A 20,534-nucleotide genomic window follows, 5' to 3' on the forward strand; every position below is an offset into this window, starting at 1 on the left:
TGTTCTTTGCACTGGTGGTATGTAGCCTGTGGTGGTTTGACAGTCTATCAGCTGCTCACAGGACTGAATTGTCATTATCAATGCGTGCATATTTTTCATGAAGAGAAATTTGTGTTTTGTTATGCATCCAACCCCAAAATAATTGCAACAAAAAAAAAATGGACTTCAAAAAAACTTTTGGTTTCAAACTTATTTTGTTAATCGCAAATTAAATATGTAACCAAAATAATATGTATATACATGTGTATTCAATATATACACATATATGTATGTATTCATATATATATTTATAAAAATGTATGTATATATAAATATACATGTGTATATGTGTGTGTGTGTGTGTGTGTATACATACAGTACAGGCCAAACGTTTGGACACACCTGATTCAATGTGTTTTCTTTATTTTCATGACTATTTACATTGTAGATTGTCACTGAAGGCATCAAAACTATGAATGAACACGTGGAGTTATGTACTTAACAAAAATTCGTGAAATAACAGAAAACATGTTTTATATTCTAGTTTCTTCAAAATAGCCACCCTTTGCTCAGATTACTACTTTGCACACTCTTGGCATTCTCTCGATGGTGTCATAGTCTTGATGCCTTCAGTGACAATCTACAAAGTAAATAGTCATGAAAATAAAGAAAACGCATTGTAATGAGAAGGTATATCCAAACTTTTGGCCTGTACTGTATATATATATATATATATATATATATATATATATATATGTATTTATAAATATAGTTATTTATTTTATAAACATTTTTATTGTATATAAATATGTATATACACATACATATATATGTATACATATACATGAGTATATATGTATATATAAGCATATACAGCACATATAATTATATATTTTGTATATATGTATATATATATATATATATATATATATATATGTATACATTTATGTATATACACATACATATTAGTATCACCCACTCCAAGTGTGTATGAGTGACCATTAACAAGGTTTCTCTTATATCATTCATAGATTGAGTCGTAACAAAAAAAAAAGATTTTAAAAAAACGTCTTTCTTATTTGAACATTTTTATTTTTTGTTAGGTAGCATAAAACGACACAATTCTCTCCAATCTTGGTTGAACTCCAATTTGTCTGGCTTTTGGGGTCTTCAACAGTATCACTGCATACCCTTTTTTAATATGACTAAAACTGAGATACTGTGTGAATAATACAAATACGATTTATTAGTAATTACTGTCATGAACAGTAAAGCTCATGATGCTTGGTAAAATGTATGTAATGTCATACTTCGCCAGATTGTGCTCCAAAGTTTGCAGCTTCACTCTATTGTGCATTTTTTGGTTTATTTTTTTTAAAGTGTATTCTATGTATTTTTGGCCTAGACTAGGCATTTTGAAGCATAAAAACAACCAAATGAACTAAACATATCAATACTAATTGGCCACTAGATGAGACCAAATCAGCCAGTTCAGTATCGTGGCCACTGATTGGCTTATCCTCAAACAGCATTACTAGGATTAAAAGAGTGTAAAGGTGACTAAAGGGTGTTATTTCATGTCTACATGGCTCTCATAACGGTAAACAACATATTTAGAAGGTCATACACAGATGTTTCTATTCTGGCTATAAACATATATAATATATAAATACTAACAATGAGGCCTGCAACAAATTAGCAGCGATACACACAAGATTATTGTGCTTACTGTAGTTTGTGCTTCCATAAGGTAAATGTAGTACTACCTTAACTTACACGCTTAATTGGTTCTGTGACGGAGCTTTTAACTCAAAATACTTGTAACTCAAATCAATGTCTCCCATATAAAAAACAACATAATTTAAACAGGGAACATGTCTTTTAAAAAGGACAACTAACATTTAAATAAGAACTATTGTATACAAACAATACAATAAAATGCACTACTAACATCTACAGTAGTGTTATGAAGTAATGTATTAGTAATATACAGCATTTACCTTAGAGAGTAGACTTCTACAGTATCTATTTCCAGATACTTCTCCGCCAAACACACCATCAGTAGCTTTTTCATATTTTCATGGATAAATGTCCACCGCTTAGATATTAGTTTAACATTCTTGACTGGCGTTCTCCTCATTTTGCTTCAGTATGATGCAGACTAGCAGTGATATCATCAAATAGCGTCGCCAAGTTCTTTATTTCAATGACTATCAAAACTCAGGCTGGTATCGGCGAAACCGATCAGGTACCAATCTACCTAATGTGTCTGGTAAAATTAGTCCATTTCAATTGTTGCTGATCTTGAGGAATAATCTTCAAACATACAATATACAGGGCGAAACAAATGATGGCGTTATTCTGCACTGAATGCGTAATCTTATTTATATTCACTGTATGTAGCGTTTTCAAATACACGACAATGAAAGGATACTTACACTTGCCGTTTTATAATACTGAGTGACTTATCGAACTGCCACTCATTTTACTATATATATATATATATATATATATATATATATATATATATATGTATATGTAAATATATATATACACACATATATATACACATATACACACAAATATACATATGTATGTACATATATATATATACACACATATGCATATATATATATATATATACACACACACATTACACACATATACATATATATACACAAATATATATGTGTGTATATGTATGTACGTGTATATATATATGTGTGTATATATATATGTATGTATATATATATGTGTGTGTGTATATATATATATATGTATATATATATATATATATGTCTGTGTGTGTGTGTGTTTACATATTATAATATAATGGATATATAATTAATAATTATTATAATTGGATATCAAGACTATGTGAAAGTTCAACTCCTACTGTGTTTACTTCCGTGACGACCTCTTTAAAGCTTAATCAATCAGAAATATCAAGCAGCTAAAAGTCAAACATGGATAAGTGTGGAGAGAGTGTTTTACATGTTTCCCATCATGCCTTTCAATGGATTTAAATGGGAGTAATTTAAATTTGTTTATGGTGATGGGACGTTTCTTTTTATAGTATCCACAAAGTTCAGCGAGCAGGTGGTGTTACGTGTGACCATGTGTGTTGAAGTTTTGTGCTGGTTGATTTTTTTTTTTTTTTTGTACCATGACTAGTAAAGGTTGTTTGGATTGGGTAATACAGGTAAATGCTGTGCTTTTCCATCAAGAACGCACACATCATGGTCATTGAGCGTGGTAACAAATTGCCACCTGGGTATTCAAATTGTATATGAAAACCCCCCAAACGACCAGGTTGCTTATTGTAATTGAATGGGCTATAAAAAACTTTAGATTTTTATTGATACTGGAAATACTCAAAATTTAGACAGAGATGTGCTGTCTATCATTCACAATCCCTATACAATACATGGACACACATGTTTAAAAAAAAAAAAAGCATTCTAAATCGTAAATAAATAAATACATAAAAAGTCATCTAACAATGGAGTCTATGGGGGCTCTCTATTTTGCCCACAAAACCCGCCAACAATACTCTTTACACATATCGTGACCTGAATAATAACCAAATATGACCTATGTTGTTGTTATAAGTGCTAACGCAGACCAACTATTTTTTAGCGCCGGCCTCTGCGGCTTTACTGTGAACTGGCCGTGATGTCCTGCTGCTCCCGCATCAACGCGTCTCAGCTTGCAAAATGATTCTAGATTATAAATCCTGCCTCTCATCTGGATATTAGGAGGATTTAGCCATAAATCTAGAAGTTATTCATCAGTGACATTCCGAAGACCATGACCGAAGACAGTGTCTGCAGGGAGAATTTAAAATCTTTATACAAACGAGAAGAAATTACCATCCTATCAGTTGTCATCGAAGTAAGAGCAGACATCGTACAGTAAGTTGTCATTTTAGTATCTTGTTTAGCACTTAGCAATACTGCTACATATTGCTTAGTGTTGCACTAAACCTGGATCTGTTTAGCAGAGCTTCTAAAACTTACAGCTCATCCTCCTTATATTCAGGATCAACGATATAAAGTTCTGGATCATCATTTGTACCAAAGTAATTGTTGTTGGCTCTCACAAAGTTTGCATGATTTGCATTGTTGTTGGTGGGGAAGGGATCTGCGGTTCCTAGCTCATTATCTCTCAAAATGGTTCGGGAATGTCCGTGAGATTGATACTATTTTGATCATATCTATTTACTCGCAAACTTTGTAAGTCTTTTGGTGACATAAATCAGATACCGTATTTTTCGGACTATAAGTCGCAGTTTTTTTCATAGTTTGGCCGGGGGTGCGACTTATACTCAGGAGCGACTTATGTGTGAAATTATTAACACATTACCGTAAAATATCAAATAATATTATTTAGCTCATTCACGTAAGAGACTAGACGTATAAGATTTCATGGGATTTAGCGATTAGGAGTGACAGATTGTTTGGTAAACGTATAGCATGTTCTATATGTTATAGTTATTTGAACGACTCTTACCATAATATGTTAGGTTAACATACCAGGCACGTTCTCAGTTCGTTATTTATGTGTCATATAACACTTATTCAGCCTGTTGTTCACTATTCCTTATTTATTTTAAATTGCCTTTCAAATGTCTATTCTTGGTGTTGGGTTTTATCAAATACATTCCCCCAAAAATGCGACTTATATATGTTTTTTTTCCTTCTTTATTATGCATTTTCGGCTGGTGCGGCTTATACTCCAGTGCGACTTATACTCCGAAAAATACGGTATATCTGACAACAGCTTCAATATAGAGGCAACTTGTTTTTGCACTCTACTTGTACTTTAAGTTGAGGTACCACTGTATTGGTTTTTCCATGGTTATCATCACACATTTGCTCTTTTACGGTCGTGTCTATGTTGGCATCACAAGAGCCACAAAAAAGCCAAAGAAAGAAACTAAAAAGTTCAGTTTGTTTAGCATACTTATTGACTTTGGGGTTTGACCTGAACCTTGGTAAAACAGTTGAACTCTGGATACGACAAACTACGACTCATTTCCATCAAACACATTAAAGCCTTCACTGCTTTCTAAGAACCGGAGTGGCTCGTCAAAAAAGGAAACGTTTCGAAGACTTCCCTGGAAGCCCCTCGAAAACAACCCCCATGTCAGGACTGATAGGTTGGTGTGCAGTTCAAATCCTCCGAAGTACAGCAGCCCGCCGTAGTTCAAGGCTACGTATCGTCCGAGTGGCTCCACGTCCTGGCTTAGAATCCTCGTGTGGTTTAAGTCCGCTTGGATGACAGTAGAGTTGACCACAAAGGAGACGTGGTGCCACGTGTGGCAGCACAATGTCGGACTGGCCGACAGAGAAACGATAGAAACGTTCTCGCCGAGATTAACGGCCACTTTAAGTTGTCCTTTCTCAAGCCCGACAGCCAGGAAGTCATCGTCCTCATGTCCCGCCTTCCCTAACCACATGATCAGACAGTCAGTCGTGTCCGCACGGAAGCTGAAAGACACCCGAGTGTATCTTAAGTGTCTCCTGTTGTACTTCCCATCCAGGTATTTCACATACGACTGTCCCACGAACTTCAAAGTACCAGTGGCTACCTCTCTGGTGCAGTACCTCCCTCCCCACCCTAGGGGGCAAATGCAGCGGTAGGAAGCGACGCCGACCGGTGCACAAACGGCGCCTTGCCCGCAGATGTTGTTGACGCAGCTGAGCGACCGGTCACAAACCGGGCCGGTCCACGGCGACGGACACTCGCACGTGACGGCGTCGCTTCCTGTCGAGCTGCATCGACCTCCGTTCTTGCACACCTTGTATCCGCAGGCGCCCCCGTCCCAGTCGCCGACATTCGCCCCGCTGAGAGCTCCTCTCTCCGTCAACTCCAGCTCCAGCCCGTTCAGGATCACTTCTCGTATTCCGCCGTCGAAGCCCGGCGGTTCTCCTCCCGTGGCGTCTGCGGGTATCAGAGCGGGGACGCCGCCGACGAAGACGTCGGTGGTGACGTCCAAGGTGCTCATCTTCTCTGTGGCATCGTGCGTCACCTCCTCGCCATCCAGGGTTAGGAATCCGCGCCGACCGATCCGACCTGCCGTGACGGTGTGCCACGTTCTAGCGTGCAGGTCTACTTTGTTAACGCTTTGAAGGACGTGGGTAGCGTCCCCGAGATTGTACCTCAGCTGCACCAGATTGGACGTCAAAGACAGGCAGAGGAAGTCTCCTGCAGGAAATAAAACAGAACCAAATTGAAAGAAATTCCTTTTGATGTATTAGACTGTGCCTCAAACACTTCCCACAAATTACTCAAAGTCTCGACACTTTGGTCAATCCGCCTTATTTTCACCAATCAAACGCACAAGTCAACTGTTTAAAGGGGAACATTATCACAATTTCAGAATTGTTAAAACCATTAAAAATCAGTTCCCAGTGGCTTATTATATTTTTCGAAGTTTTTTTCTAAATTTTACCCATCACGCAATATCCCTAAAAAAAGCTTCAAAGTGCCTGATTTTAACCATCGTTATAAACACCCGTCCATTTTCCTGTGACGTCACATAGTGAAGCCAACACAAACAAACATGGCGGAAAGAACAGCAAGCTATAGCGACATTAGCTCGGATTCAGACTCGGATTTCAGCGGCTTAAGCGATTCAACAGATTACGAATGTATTGAAACGGATGGTTGTAGTGTGGAGGCAGGTAGCGAAAACGAAATTGAAGAAACTGAAGCTATTGAGCCATATCGGTTTGAACCGTATGCAAGCAAAACCGACGAAAACGACACGACAGCCAGCGACACGGGAGAAAGCGAGGACGAATTCGGCGATCGCCTTCTAACCAACGATTGGTATGTGTTTGTTTGGCATTAAAGGAAACTAACAACTATGAACTAGGTTTACAGCATATGAAATACATTTGGCAACAACATGCACTTTGAGAGTGCAGACAGCCCAATTTTCATCAATTAATATATTCTGTAGACATACCCGCATGTCAGCAGGCCAGGGAAGCTAGGGTCAATATTCTTCTCTTGATCATCTTCGGGACGGTGTGAGCCAAGACATCCAGGGGGTTTAGCTCGCTCGTCTGCGGGAACAAACTGCTGCCATAGCTTGCCGTGCTACCGAGGGCCTTTGTCCCTGAATTGCTCACACACTCCGGCAGATTCAATGGGGGTCTGGCGGCAGATTTCTTTGACTTTATCGTTGGAAATGCATCTGCTTTGAGTGTCGCAGGATATCCACACATTCTTGCCATCTCTGTCGTAGCAAAGCGTTCGTCGGTAAAGTGTGTGGAACAAACGTCCAATTTCTTGCCACTTTCATTATTCATGCGTTCGTTACGTCTCGTCTCGACGACTGTAACGTATTATTTTCGGGTCTCCCTATGTCTAGCATTAAAAGATTACAATTGGTACAAAATGCGGCTGCTAGACTTTTGACAAGAACAAGAAAGTTTGATCATATTAGGCCTATACTGGCTCACCTGCACTGGCTTCCTGTGCACTTAAGATGTGACTTTAAGGTTTTACTACTTACGTATAAAATACTACACGGTCTAGCTCCATCCTATCTTGTCGATTGTATTGTACCATATGTCCCGGCAAGAAATCTGCGTTAAAAAAACTCCGGCTTATTAGTGATTCCCAGAGCCCAAAAAAAGTCTGCGTGCTATAGAGCGTTTTCTATTCGGGCTCCAGTACTATGGAATGCCCTCCCGGTAACAGTTAGAGATGCTACCTCAGTAGAAGCATTTAAGTCCCATCTTAAAACTCATTTGTATACTCTAGCCTTTAAATAGACCCCCCTTTTAGACCAGTTGATCTGCCGTTTCTTTTCCTGCTCCCCTCTTCCTTGTGGAGGGGGGGGGGGGGGGGCACAGGTCCGGTGGCCATGGATGAAGTGCTGGCTGTCCAGAGTCGGGACCCGGGGTGGACCGCTCGCCTGTGCATCGGCTGGGAACATCTCTGCGCTGCTGACCCGTCTCCGCTCGGGATGGTGTCCTGCTGGCCCCACTATGGACTGGACTCTTACTATTATGTTGGATCCACTATGGACTGGACTCTCACAATATTATGTAAGACCCACTCGACATCCATTGCATTCGTCTCCCCTAGAGGGGGGGGGGGGGTTACCCACATATGCGGTCCTCTCCAAGGTTTCTCATAGTCATTCACATCGACGTCCCACTGGGGTGAGTTTTTCCTTGCCCTTATGTGGGCTTTGTACCGAGGATGTCGTTGTGGCTTGTGCAGCCCTTTGAGACACTTGTGATTTAGGGCTATATAAATAAACATTGATTGATTGATTGATTGATTGACTTTCGCATCTTTGGGCCACTGGTGCAACTTGAGTCCGTCCCTGTTCGTGTTGTTACACCCTCCGACATCACACCGACGAGGCATGATGTCTCCAAGGTACGGAAAACAGCCGAAAAAACGGAAAATAACAGAGCTGATTTGACTCGGTGTTTGAGAAAATGGCGGATTGCTTCCCGATGTGACGTCACATTGTGACGTCATCGCTCCGAGAGCGAATATTAGAAAGGCGTTTAATTCGCCAAAATTCACCCATTTAGAGTTCGGAAATCGGTTAAAAAAATATATGGTCTTTTTTCTGCAACATCAAGGTATATATTGACGCTTACATAGGTCTGGTGATAATGTTCCCCTTTAAACAAAACTTATGTTTTTCTCATGTGTAGACAAATCAGGAACAACAATATTTAACAATACCTCAACTCTTTATTGGTCAAACGGCACAATTGTCGTCCTCCCGCACATACTTTAGCTGAGACCTACTTCATGTTCCGGTCTACAACACTAAGTCTTCTGGGTAATGAAGTACAAAACCCAAAACCAGTGAAGTTGGCACCTTGTGTAAATTGTAAATAAAACTACAGATGTCCGATAATGGCTTTTTTGCCGATATCCAATATTCCGATATTGTCCAACTCTTAATTACCGATTCCGATATCAACCGATACCGATATATACAGTCGTGGAATTAACACATTATTATGCCTAATTTTGTTGTGATGCCCCGCTGGATGCATTAAACAATGTAACCAGGATTTCCAAAATACAAACCCCGTTTCCATATGAGTTGGGAAATTGTGTTAGATGTAAATATAAACGGAATACAATGATTTGCAAATCCTTTTCAACCCATATTCAATTGAATGCACTACAAAGACAAGATATTTGATGTTTAAACTCATAAACTTTATGTTATAAAACACTCAGTAAACATTTGGGAACTGAGGAGACACATTTTTTAAGCTTCTCAGGTGGAATTCTTTCCCATTCTTGCTTGATGTACACCTTAAGTTGTTCAACAGTCCGGGGGTCTCCGTTGTGGTATTTTAGGCTTCATAATGCGCCACACATTTTCAATGGGAGACAGGTCTGGACTACAGGCAGGCCAGTCTAGTACCCGCACTCTTTTACTATGAAGTAGTGATGGGTCCGGCAACACCGATGCATCGGCGCATGCTTCGACCTCATAGAGCAAAACCCTGTGTTGGTGCGCGTACCGCTTTTAGAAAGTCACGTGACCGATCATGAGCTGTGTCGGTCACGTGACCGATACGCAAACTGTGTCGCACTGAAGCCTCCTCTGTGCCCTGTGAGCGTGTCTTTTCTACAGCCGGAGAATTGGAATAATAACTAAGAAGAGAAATTGTCTAAAATTTAATACGTTAAAAAAACTGTTTAAAAAAAAAAAAAAAATGTGTAAAAAAAAAAAAAAAAAATCCCCAGTCCACAAGCATCCTCATTCACAACACATTCTCTAAGATTTCCATGTTATGATACATGTTGACATTATTTTTTGACTGTATCTAAAAAAGATAAAAATATATTTTTATTTAAATGAAGATATTAAATAATCCTAAATACAATTACTTGGTTTATATTATTGTATATATCGGGTCATAAAATCAGTGTCAGTTGAGTCAGTCCATAGGTTGCCTGTAGGGATTTTTAATACCATACCATACCATACCAACTTTATTTATAAAGCCCTTTAAAAACAAGCACAGTTGAAAAACAAAGGGCTGTACACCACAAAGAAATAGAGGCAAAGGACAGACTAAAAAATAACATTTAAAACAGAAATAAAAATACACAATTAAAAAGCAAATATAAATTACCCTAAGAACAGTTTGTTAGATAAAAACAGTTTAAAAGTTAAAAACAGTTCAAAAAGTTAAAAACTAAAAACAATTCAAAGTCTCATGCTGGGTCAAAAGCCAGTGAATAAAAATGGGTTTTAAGAAGGGTCTTGAAAATAGCCAAAGAAGGGGCCTGTCTCACATGGAGAGGGAGATCGTTCCAGAGTTTGGGACCCGCAACAGAGAAAGCTCTGTCCCCTCTGAGCTTGCGCTTTGTTTTGGGTACCTCCAGGATCAGCTGATCAGCTGACCTGAGGGACCGGGTGGGGGCATAGAGATGGAGCAGCTCAGAGAGGTAAGGTGGGGCAAGACCACGTAAGGATTTAAAAACGAGTAAGATAATTTTAAAATTGACTCTAAAAGACACAGGCAGCCAGTGGAGGGAGGCTAAAACAGGAGTAATGTGCTCTCTTTTTCTTGTGTTAGTTAAAAGTCGGGCAGCTGCATTTTGGACCAGCTGCAGACGTGAGAGGGAGGACTGACTAATTCCAAAATATAAAGAGTTACAGTAATCCAGCCGAGATGTAGTAAAGGCATGGATTACTGTCTCTAACTGTTGCCTAGAAAGAAGGTTTTTAACCTTGGCCAGCTGACGTAAATAAAAAAAAGCTGGCTTTCACCACTGTGCCAATCTGACGGTCCAATTTAAAATCACAGTCAATACGAAAGCCCAGGTTGGTGACCATGGGCTTAACGTGCAAAGCCAAAGGGCCAAAGTCAACAGGGGGGAGCTCACAGGTACCACTAGGTCCAAACACTATTACTTCTGTCTTCTTTTCATTAAAATTTAAGAAGTTTAGGGCCATCCAGGCCTTGATATCCTCAAGACAGGCAAGTAATGGCTGTATTGAAGAGGCATGATTTCTCTTTAATGGAAAATACATTTGTGTGTCATCGGAAATTAAATGAAAATAAATATCATGCTTTCTTAGGATTGAGCCCAGGGGAAGTAAATAAATAGAAAAGAGAAGTGGTCCCAAAACTGAGCCTTGTGGGACCCCACAAGTCAAGGGAGCAACGGAGGATTCAGATCCAGCAACATTCACAGAGAAGGTCCTGTTAGTCAAATAGGACTTCAGCCAACTCAAAGCAGTACCACAGATGCCCACTTGATGCTGCAGGCGGCTAATTAAAATATTATGGTCCACTGTATGAAATGCTGCTGTTAGATCCAGTAAAACTAAAATCACATGATCACCTAAATCTGTTGCTCGAAGGATGTCATTAAAAACCCTTAATAAAGCTGACTCGGTACTATGGAGGGGTTTAAACCCAGACTGAAAGACTTCTAAAATATCACAGTCCTCTAAAAAAGTGTTTAACTGGGTAAAAACAATCTTCTCCAAAATCTTTGAGAGGAAAGACAGCTTAGAAATGGGTCTAAAATGGGCTAAAACTGAACTGTCCAGACCAGGTTTCTTTAAAAGCGGTTGAACCACGGCGTGTTTAAAACTGGTAGGAACTACTCCAGAAAACAGACTGCTATTTAAAATATTAAGAACAGGCTGCCCTATGCAAGAAAACACTTCATTAAAAAAGGTAGGAGGGACAGCATCATGGGGAGAACCTGAGGGCTTCATATGATGAGTTAACTCTTGTAACTGCCGCAGAGTCACTTGCTCAAACTGATTAAAAACAGCAGAGTAGTTAAAGGGGACAGAAGGGTCAGAGGTCAGAACAGAAATGAGAGCCCTTGTTGTGGCAATCTTATCAATAAAATACTCTAAAAAGGCATTACACAATTCAGAGGAGGGTTCCAAACATGTAGGCTGAGGGGCATTAAGAACAGAGTCAATGGTTTTGAATAAAACACGAGGGTCAAGACTATTTGAGGCAATAATGTTTGCCAAATGTTCTCTTTTTGCCTCTTTTACTGTGCTCTGATATCCATGCCAACAGTCTTTTAAAATCTGGAGTGACACCTGAAGCTTGTCCTTCTTCCACCTGCGTTCAGCTTTGCGGCACTCACGTCTGATTGCAGGTGTTCTCTCATTAAACCAGGGTTCTGATTTAGTTTTAGCCTTTTTGATTTTTAAAGGAGCCACTGAGTTCAAGGCAGTCTTACAGGTGGAGTCAAACAATGCATTGAGTTTCTCAGTGTCAGAAAAAACAGAGTCAGAGTGTAAAAAAAACCTGGTTAAAAGCAATAATAAACTGACCAGCAGTGGAAGGGTTAAAAACTCGACAGAGACGCGCAGGAGCGCGCGCTCCAGCTGTCAGGCGGTTAAAACTGGCCTCAAATATGACAGGCATATGGTCTGAAAGCACATTGTCACAAATGTCCAAGTTAGACACAGGCAGACCATATGAGAGGACAAGATCAAGCGTGTGACCACGTCCGTGTGTGGGGCCAGACACAAACTGTGTCAAATTAAAAGAGTCAATAAGGTTTAAAAAATCCTTCACCAGTGGTTTGTCGGGACAACATACATGGATATTAAAATCTCCAACAATGAGGACACGATCATAGCGAGGCATAATTCCTGCTAAAAAGTCCGAAAAGTCATTGATGAAGTCCTTATTGTATTTGGGCGGGCGGTAAATGATCAGCGCGACACACCTCAAATAAAGTCATTTCAAAGCTGGCGAAAAATGACGAAGGAAAGCATTGTTTACATTTAAAGTCATTTTTGTAAAGTGTCGCCGTTCCTCCTCCACGGCCTGAGGTACGAGGAGAGTTAAAATAGCAACAGTCTGCGGGGAGAAGTTCTGAGAAGACACTGGACTCACCGGCACCAAGCCACGTCTCAGTTAAGCACAGGAAGTCCAGACAGCGTGACTCGAAGAAATCCCTGAGTGGAAACGTTTTGTTCGCCACTGATCTGGCGTTTACCAGACCAATTCTGGCAGGGGATGAGGCCGGCGTCGCAGCACACCGGGAATCCCGGCACAGCAACTTCAAATTCGAAGGATTCACCCCACGTTGGCGGCACCGGGCTGTGCAGGTGCGGCGCATCCAGGGTCTCTCATCGGGGCCGATTTCCGGTACAGGGTAACCCGATGGATCCACGGAGGGCCAGAAAGCAACAAGGGAACCGCTTAATCAATTTCCCGTCCGGGCAGCGCTGGAAGAGCACGCCAACAGCACTCTCTGCTTTACCCGGCGGCCACCACGGGTGCCGCGGCGACGCTTCCACGGAAAGCTCAGGGCTGGAAACCGGAAGAGGTGAGCTGGTATTCCTGACAGCAACGGGGGCAGGTCATTTGGACCACCATAATCCAAAGAAATGTTATTTTTGATCGTTGGTCGAAAAACCAACAATTCTTGGCGATCATACACCAGCAGAGACTCAAACTGTTTAGTGCAGAAGGACAAAATCAACAAAAACTGAAACCAGACTGAGAGCGGTAGACGGCCAGCCACACACGACGGCGCCATCTTGCCTGTGATGATTGTCACCTGTCCAGCAGATGTCAGTATTTAGTGACACAGTATCGACACAGTATCAATACAGTTTTGCAATGTGTCGAAACGCTTCATGACGCCTCATCAACCCATCACTACTATGAAGCCACGTTGATGTAACACGTGGCTTGGCATTGTCTTGCTGAAATAAGCAGGGGCGTCCATGGTAACGTTGCTTGGATGGCAACATATGTTGCTCCAAAACCTGTATGTACCTTTCAGCATTAATGACGCCTTCACAGATGTGTAAGTTACCCATGCCTTGGGCACTAATACACCCCCATACCATCACAGATGCTGGCTTTTACACTTTGCGCCTATAACAATCCGGATGGTTCTTTTTCTCTTTGGTCCGGAGGACACGACATCCACAGTTTCCAAAAAAAATTTGAAATGTGGACTCGTCAGACCACAGAACATGCCTTAAAACAGCAGCTTGGAATTTGGGACATGAGGAGGTTGAGGTGGGCGGGGTTGAGGTGGGGGGGGGGGGGGGGGGGGGGGGGTTAGGGGGTAGCGGGGGGTGTATATTGTAGCGTCCCGGAAGAGTTAGTGCTGCAAGGGGTTCTGGGTATTTGTTCTGTTGTGTTAATGTTGTGTTACGGTGCGGATGTTCTCCCGAAATGTGTTTGTCATTCTTGTTTGGTGTGGGTTCACAGTGTGGCGCATATTTGTAACAGTGTTAAAGTTGTTTATACGGCCACCCTCAGTGTGACCTGTATGGCTGTTGACCAAGTATGATTGCATTCAATTGTGTTTGTGAAAAGCCGTAGATATTATGTGACTGGCAGTGCCTTTAAGGCACGCCCCCAATATTGTTGTCTGGGTTGAAATCGGGAGAAATTCAGGAGAATGGTTGCCCCGGGAGATTTTTGGGAGGGGCACTGAAATTCGGGAGTCTCCCGGGAAAATCGGGAGTGTTGGCAAGTATGACTGGGAGACGCAACTGCTCTGTACTCCTCTCTACGTCCGTGTACCACTCCGTACAGCGGCGTTTTAAAAAGTCATAAATTGTACTTTTTGAAACCGATACCGATAATTTCCGATATTACATTTTAAAGTTCAATATAGGCAGTCCGATATTTTCGGACATCTCTAATAAAAACAGAATACAATGATTTGCAAATCCTTTTCAACGTATATTCAATTGAATAGACTGCAAAGACAAGATATTTAACGTACAAACTGGGAAACATTGTTATTTTTTGCAAATATTAGCTCATTTGGAATTTGATGCCTGCAACATGTTTCAAAAAAGCTTGCACAAGTGGCAAAAAAGACTGAGAAAGTTGAGTAAAGCTCATCAAACACTTATTTGGAACACCCCACAGGTGAACAGGCTAATTGGGAACAGGTGGGTGCCATGATTGGGTATAAAAGCAGCTTCCATGAAATGCTCAGTCATTCACAAACAAGGATGGGGCGAGGGTTACCACTTTGTCAACAAATGCGTGAGCAAATTGTCCAACAGTTTAAGAACACCATTGCTCAACAAGCTATGAGTTTGAGTTTGAGTTTGAGTTTATTTCGAACATGCAAGTATACAACATGATACATCACAATCTCCAGTTTCTCTTTTCAACATGTTCGAAAAGGAGTAGGAAGAAGCAGAGCTTATTTAATCCTACCCCTTTTCTTTTACATAACAGTTGCTAAAACTTTTGTTCACTTCCTGTTCTCAATTTATTCACAATATACTCCATAAGTAATCACAATAAAATAAGTAAATAAATAATAATTGGTGAAGTAAGTTACATTTCATATGTTGAGATAAGTAAGATTATTTTGTGAGTGAAAGAATGAAAGAATGGATGAGTTAAATAAATTCAGAATGTTTATCATGGTTCTTCTTCTTTGTACTTTGTAAACACTTTAAGTTTGAAGAGTTTCTTGAAGTGGATCATATTAGTACATTGTTTGATTGCTTTGCTTAATCCATTCCATAATTTAATTCCACATACTGATATACTGAAGGTCTTAAGTGTTGTACGTGCGTACAAATGTTTTAAATTACATTTCTCCCTAAGATTATATTTCTCCTCTTTTTTTGAGAAGAATTGTTGTATATTCTTGGGTAGCAGGTTATAGTTTGCTTTGTGTATAATTTTAGCTGTTTGCAAATTCACTATGTCGTAGAATTTCAGAATCTTTGATTCAATAAATAAATGATTTGTGTGTTCTCTATATCCAACATTATGTATTATTCTAACTGATCTTTTTTGTAACACCGTTAATGAATGAAGTGTACTTTTGTAATTATTTCCCCATATTTCTGCACAATAACTCAGATATGGTAACACTAGTGAGCAGTAGAGAATATGAAGTGATTTTTTTGTCTAGAACATGTTTTGCTTTATTCATTATTGACGTGTTTCTTGCTACTTTATGTTGTATATTTTTTACGTGAGATTTCCAGTTCAATTTATCATCAATCATTATACCTAGAAATTTGGTTTCATTTACTCTTTCAATTTCTATTCCGTCTATTTGTATTTGTGTTTGACTTTCTCTTCTACTGTTACCAAATAGCATTATTTTAGTTTTACTGAGATTCAACGATAGTCTGTTTTTGTCAAACCATCTTTTTAATTTGTTAATTTCTTCTGTTATTATTTGTAGTATCTTCTGTGTGTTCTCTCCTGAACAAAACGCTGTTGTATCATCCGCAAATAATACTAACTTTAAATATTTTGTAACTTTACAAATGTCATTTATATATAGATTGAATAATTTAGGTCCTAGTATTGATCCCTGAGGTACACCACAGGATATATTTAGCGTTGTAGAGGTGTGTTCGCCTACCTTCACGTATTGTTTCCTGTTCATTAGATAACTTCTTATCCAGTTTAAGACTAACCCTCTGATGCAATATCGTTCTAGTTTTTTGATTAAAATATTGTGATTAATTGTGTCAAATGCTTTAGTTAGATCCATAAAAACTGCTGCCGCACATTTTTTATTATCTATAGCATTGGTAATTTCTTCTGTAATTTCAATTAAAGCCATCGAAGTTGAAACATTAGCTCTGTATCCATATTGATTTTCTTCGAGTATTCTATTTTTATTTATGAAACTCTCTAATCTGTTATTGAACAGTTTTTCAATGATTTTAGAAAATTGTGGAAGTAAGGAAACAGGTCTATAGTTTGTAAATTGATGTTTGTCGCCAGTCTTGTAAATTGGTGCAACTTTAGCTATTTTCATTTTGTTTGGAAATGTACCTGTTTGAAATGATAGGTTACTAATATACATTAATGGTCCTGAGATCTCTTCAATAACCTTTTTTATCGTTTCCATATCAATTTCATTACAATCAGTTGAAGTCTTGGATTTACATTTTTTCACGATTGTAACTATTTCCTCCTGTGTCACATTACTGAGGAACATGGAGTTGGGATTTCGCTCTATGGTATCATTATAGTCCTCAATTGAAACTGGGTCTGGAATCCTTTCTTCCAATTTTGGTCCAATATTTACAAAATAATTATTGAAGCTTTCAACTACTTCCTTTATGTTGTCATTTTTTTTATTTCCGTCTAAGAAGTATTGAGGGTAGTCCCTCTTAGTGCCATTTTTAATAATGCTATTGAGGATGCCCCATGTTGCTCTCATATTAGTTTTGTTCTTGTCCAATAATTCACTGTAATATTCTTTTCTACATAATCGTAGTATGTATGTTAACTTGTTTTTATACTTTTTGTACTTAATTTCTGCCTCTGTAGTTCTTTGTGCTATAAATTTCCCATATAGTGTATTCTTCTTCTTACAAGCATTTTTTAATCCTTTTGTCATCCATGGTTGATTATTCTTTCTCTGCTTATTACTGAGTTGTATCCATGGACAATGTTTGTTATAAAGTATTATGAACTTGTTTAAGAAATGTTCATATGCTTCATCAACCTCATTTTCATTGTACACATTGTCCCAATCTTGCTTTTGTAGCTCAATTTTGAAAGCAATCATCCTCTTCTCTGTGCACAGTCTTCGAAATGTCCTTTTGTCTTCCATGTTCTTCTTGTAGTTTCCATCATATATTGTAAAAACTGGCAGATGATCACTAACATCGGTTATAAGTAGACCACTTGTAGTGTTATTATCAAAATCATTGGTAAAAATATTATCAATAAGCGTGGCACAGTGTTCTGTAATTCTGCTTGGCTTTGTGATTTTAGGATATAAACTGATGCTGTACATTGTATCAATGAAGTCATCAATAGACTTTTGCTTGTTAGGGTTCAATAAGTCAATATTAAAGTCACCACATAAGAAAATTATTCTTTGCCCATTGTCCATGTAAGTAGCCTTTATCCATTCTTCAAATGTTTCTATACTTGACTTAGGTGATCTATATATACAACTGATGAATATGTTTTTGCTTTTTTCCTGACATATTTCAATTGTTATACATTCTAAAATATTATCTATAGCAAATGACATGTTTTTTACCACTTTGTAGTTCAGGTTCTTCATCACGTACACAGCTACTCCTCCTCCATTTTTGTTGTTTCTGTTGATGTAGTTTAGTTCATATCCATCCAGATCAAAATCTATTCCTTTTTTATCATCAATCCATGTTTCCGTGACAGCAATCACTTTGAAGGGTTCGTTGATGTGTTCCAAAAAGTTCTTAATATTGTTGTAGTTTGCATACAAGCTTCTGCTATTAAAATGAATAATTGACAATTTGTTATCACATTTAATGTTGCTGTTATATTGATCATCCGTATAATAAAAACAATTATTACTGAAGTGGGAGAAAAAATTTGTATCTGGATCTATATCATTTTCCAAATCCTGATTTTTGTGATCTTTGTTGCAGAAATTTTTTAGTTCCATGTTTTCTTGTTCAACAATCTTTGATGTTGTTTCAATAATCTCTATAAGTGTAGGTGGATGCAATCCTGAATCTAGGTCCTCTTGTTTAGTCGTTCCTTGGAACATAGTAGTGTTGATGCTGAATTTAGGTGCTTGTTTTCTGTCAGAGTTCATTATCATCGTTGTTGTGGAAGCTGTGTAAACTTTAAAAATTGTCCAGGTCCTTGATGTCATGGACAGCAAGTACTCTTGCTTCTGGACCTCTATTGCAAGGAAGTTAGGGATTTCACCATCTACGGTCCGTAATATCATCAAAAGGTTCAGAGAATCTGGAGAAATCACAGCACGTGAAGTGTGAAGTGAATTATATTTATATAGCGCTTTTTCTCTAGTGACTCAAAGCGCTTTACATAGTGAAACCCAATATATAAGTTACATTTAAACCAGTGTGAGTGGCAGTGGGAGCAGGTGGGTAAAGTGCCTTGCCCAAGGACACAACAGCAGTGACTAGGATGGCGGAAGCGGGGATCGAACCTGCAACCCTCAAGTTGCTGGCACGGCCACTCTACCAACCGAGCTATACCGCCCCATGTAATATCATCGCTCAGGCGGTACTGCATTAAAAAGCGAGTGTGTAAAGGATATCACAATACATAACGTGTAAAGGATATCACAATACATAACGAAAAATGTCCATGCACCATACATTCTTCTAAAGTATACCAATTTAAATGCATGATGGGAAAATGCAAAACTCTCTCCACATTTTAGAAAATTATAATAATTGTTAATTATATAGCCATTATTCGGCCAAATATTTTTAGCCCAAGGCGTCCTGCAAGTCAAACGTTTGGACACCTCTGAGCTCCAGTATACTTCTTTCTTAAATAAGAAAAATATGAAGGAAATGGGACTTGTCAAAATGTCATTTTACTTGTTTTAAAGGGGAACATTATTACCAGACCTATGTAAGCGTCAATATATACCTTGATGTTGCAGAAAAAAGACCATATATTTTTTTAACCGATTTCCGAACTCTAAATGGGTGAATTTTGGCGAAATAAACGCCTTTCTAATATTCGCTCTCGGAGCGATGACGTCATAATGTGACGTCGCATCGGGAAGCAATCCGCCATTTTCTCAAACACCGAGTCAAATTAGCTCTGTTATTTTCCGTTTTTTCGACTGTTTTCCGTACCTTGGAGACATCATGCCTCGTCGGTGTGTTGTCGGAGGGTGTAACAACACGAACAGGAACGGATTCAAGTTGCACCAGTGGCCCAAAGATGCGAAAGTGGCAAGAAATTGGACGTTTGTTCCGCACACTTTACCGACGAAAGCTATGCTACGACAGAGATGGCAAGAATGTGTGGATATCCTGCGACACTCAAAGCAGATGCATTTCCAACGATAAAGTCAAAGAAATCTGCCGCCAGACCCCATTGAATCTGTCGGAGTGTGTGAGCAATTCAGGGACAAAGGACCTCGGCAGCACGGCAAGCAATGGCGGCAGTTTGTTCCCGCAGACGAGCGAGCTAAACCCCCTGGATGTCTTGGCTCACACCGTCCCTTATGCCACCAAAGATGATCAAGAGAAGAATATCAACCCTAGTTCACATGTCTCAGATTCTAGTACATATTACTGAAGATAAGCTAATTGTTCCAAGAAAATACATTATTTTTCAAATTAATTAGGGTGATACTTTTAATTGTCCATAGGTGTGAGTTTGTCTATATATGCGGGGATAGGCCCCAGCTCACCTGTGACCGCACGCAGCATAAGTAAATATACTGTATGTATACAGTCGTGGTCAAAAGTTTACATACACTTGTAAAGAACATAATGTCATAGCTGTCTTGAGTTTCCAATCATTTCTAAAACTCTTATTTTTTTGTGATAGAGTGATTGGAGCATAAAACATTCATGAAGTTTGGTTCTTTTATGAATTTATTATGGGTCTACTGAAAATGTGACCAAAACTGCTGGGTCAAAAGTATACATACAGCAATGTTAATATTTGGTTACATGTCCCTTGGCAAGTTTCACTGCAATAAGGCACTTTTGGTAGCCATCCACAAGCTTCTGGTTGAATTTTTGACCACTCCTCTTGACAACATTGGTGCAGTTCAGCTAAATTTGTTGATTTTCTTACATGGACTTGTTTCTTCAG

At 39.1% G+C, this 20,534-nt stretch overlaps 1 protein-coding gene across 1 annotated transcript in view; it reads right to left on the reverse strand.

Annotated features, from left to right (window-relative positions):
• Positions 1 to 3,401: 3,401 nt before the first annotated feature.
• Positions 3,402 to 20,534, reverse strand: part of eys (eyes shut homolog) — a 683,137-nt gene continuing 666,004 nt past the window's right edge. The window contains exon 50 of the mRNA XM_061958758.1: positions 3,402 to 6,189. Within this exon, the coding sequence (XP_061814742.1) occupies positions 5,006 to 6,189 (1,184 nt within the window). The 3' untranslated portion in view covers positions 3,402 to 5,005. The remainder of the gene's footprint in view (positions 6,190 to 20,534) is intronic.

This window comes from Nerophis lumbriciformis, linkage group LG02, assembly GCF_033978685.3.
Source record: "Nerophis lumbriciformis linkage group LG02, RoL_Nlum_v2.1, whole genome shotgun sequence".
NCBI classification, from domain to species: Eukaryota; Metazoa; Chordata; class Actinopteri; order Syngnathiformes; family Syngnathidae; genus Nerophis; species Nerophis lumbriciformis.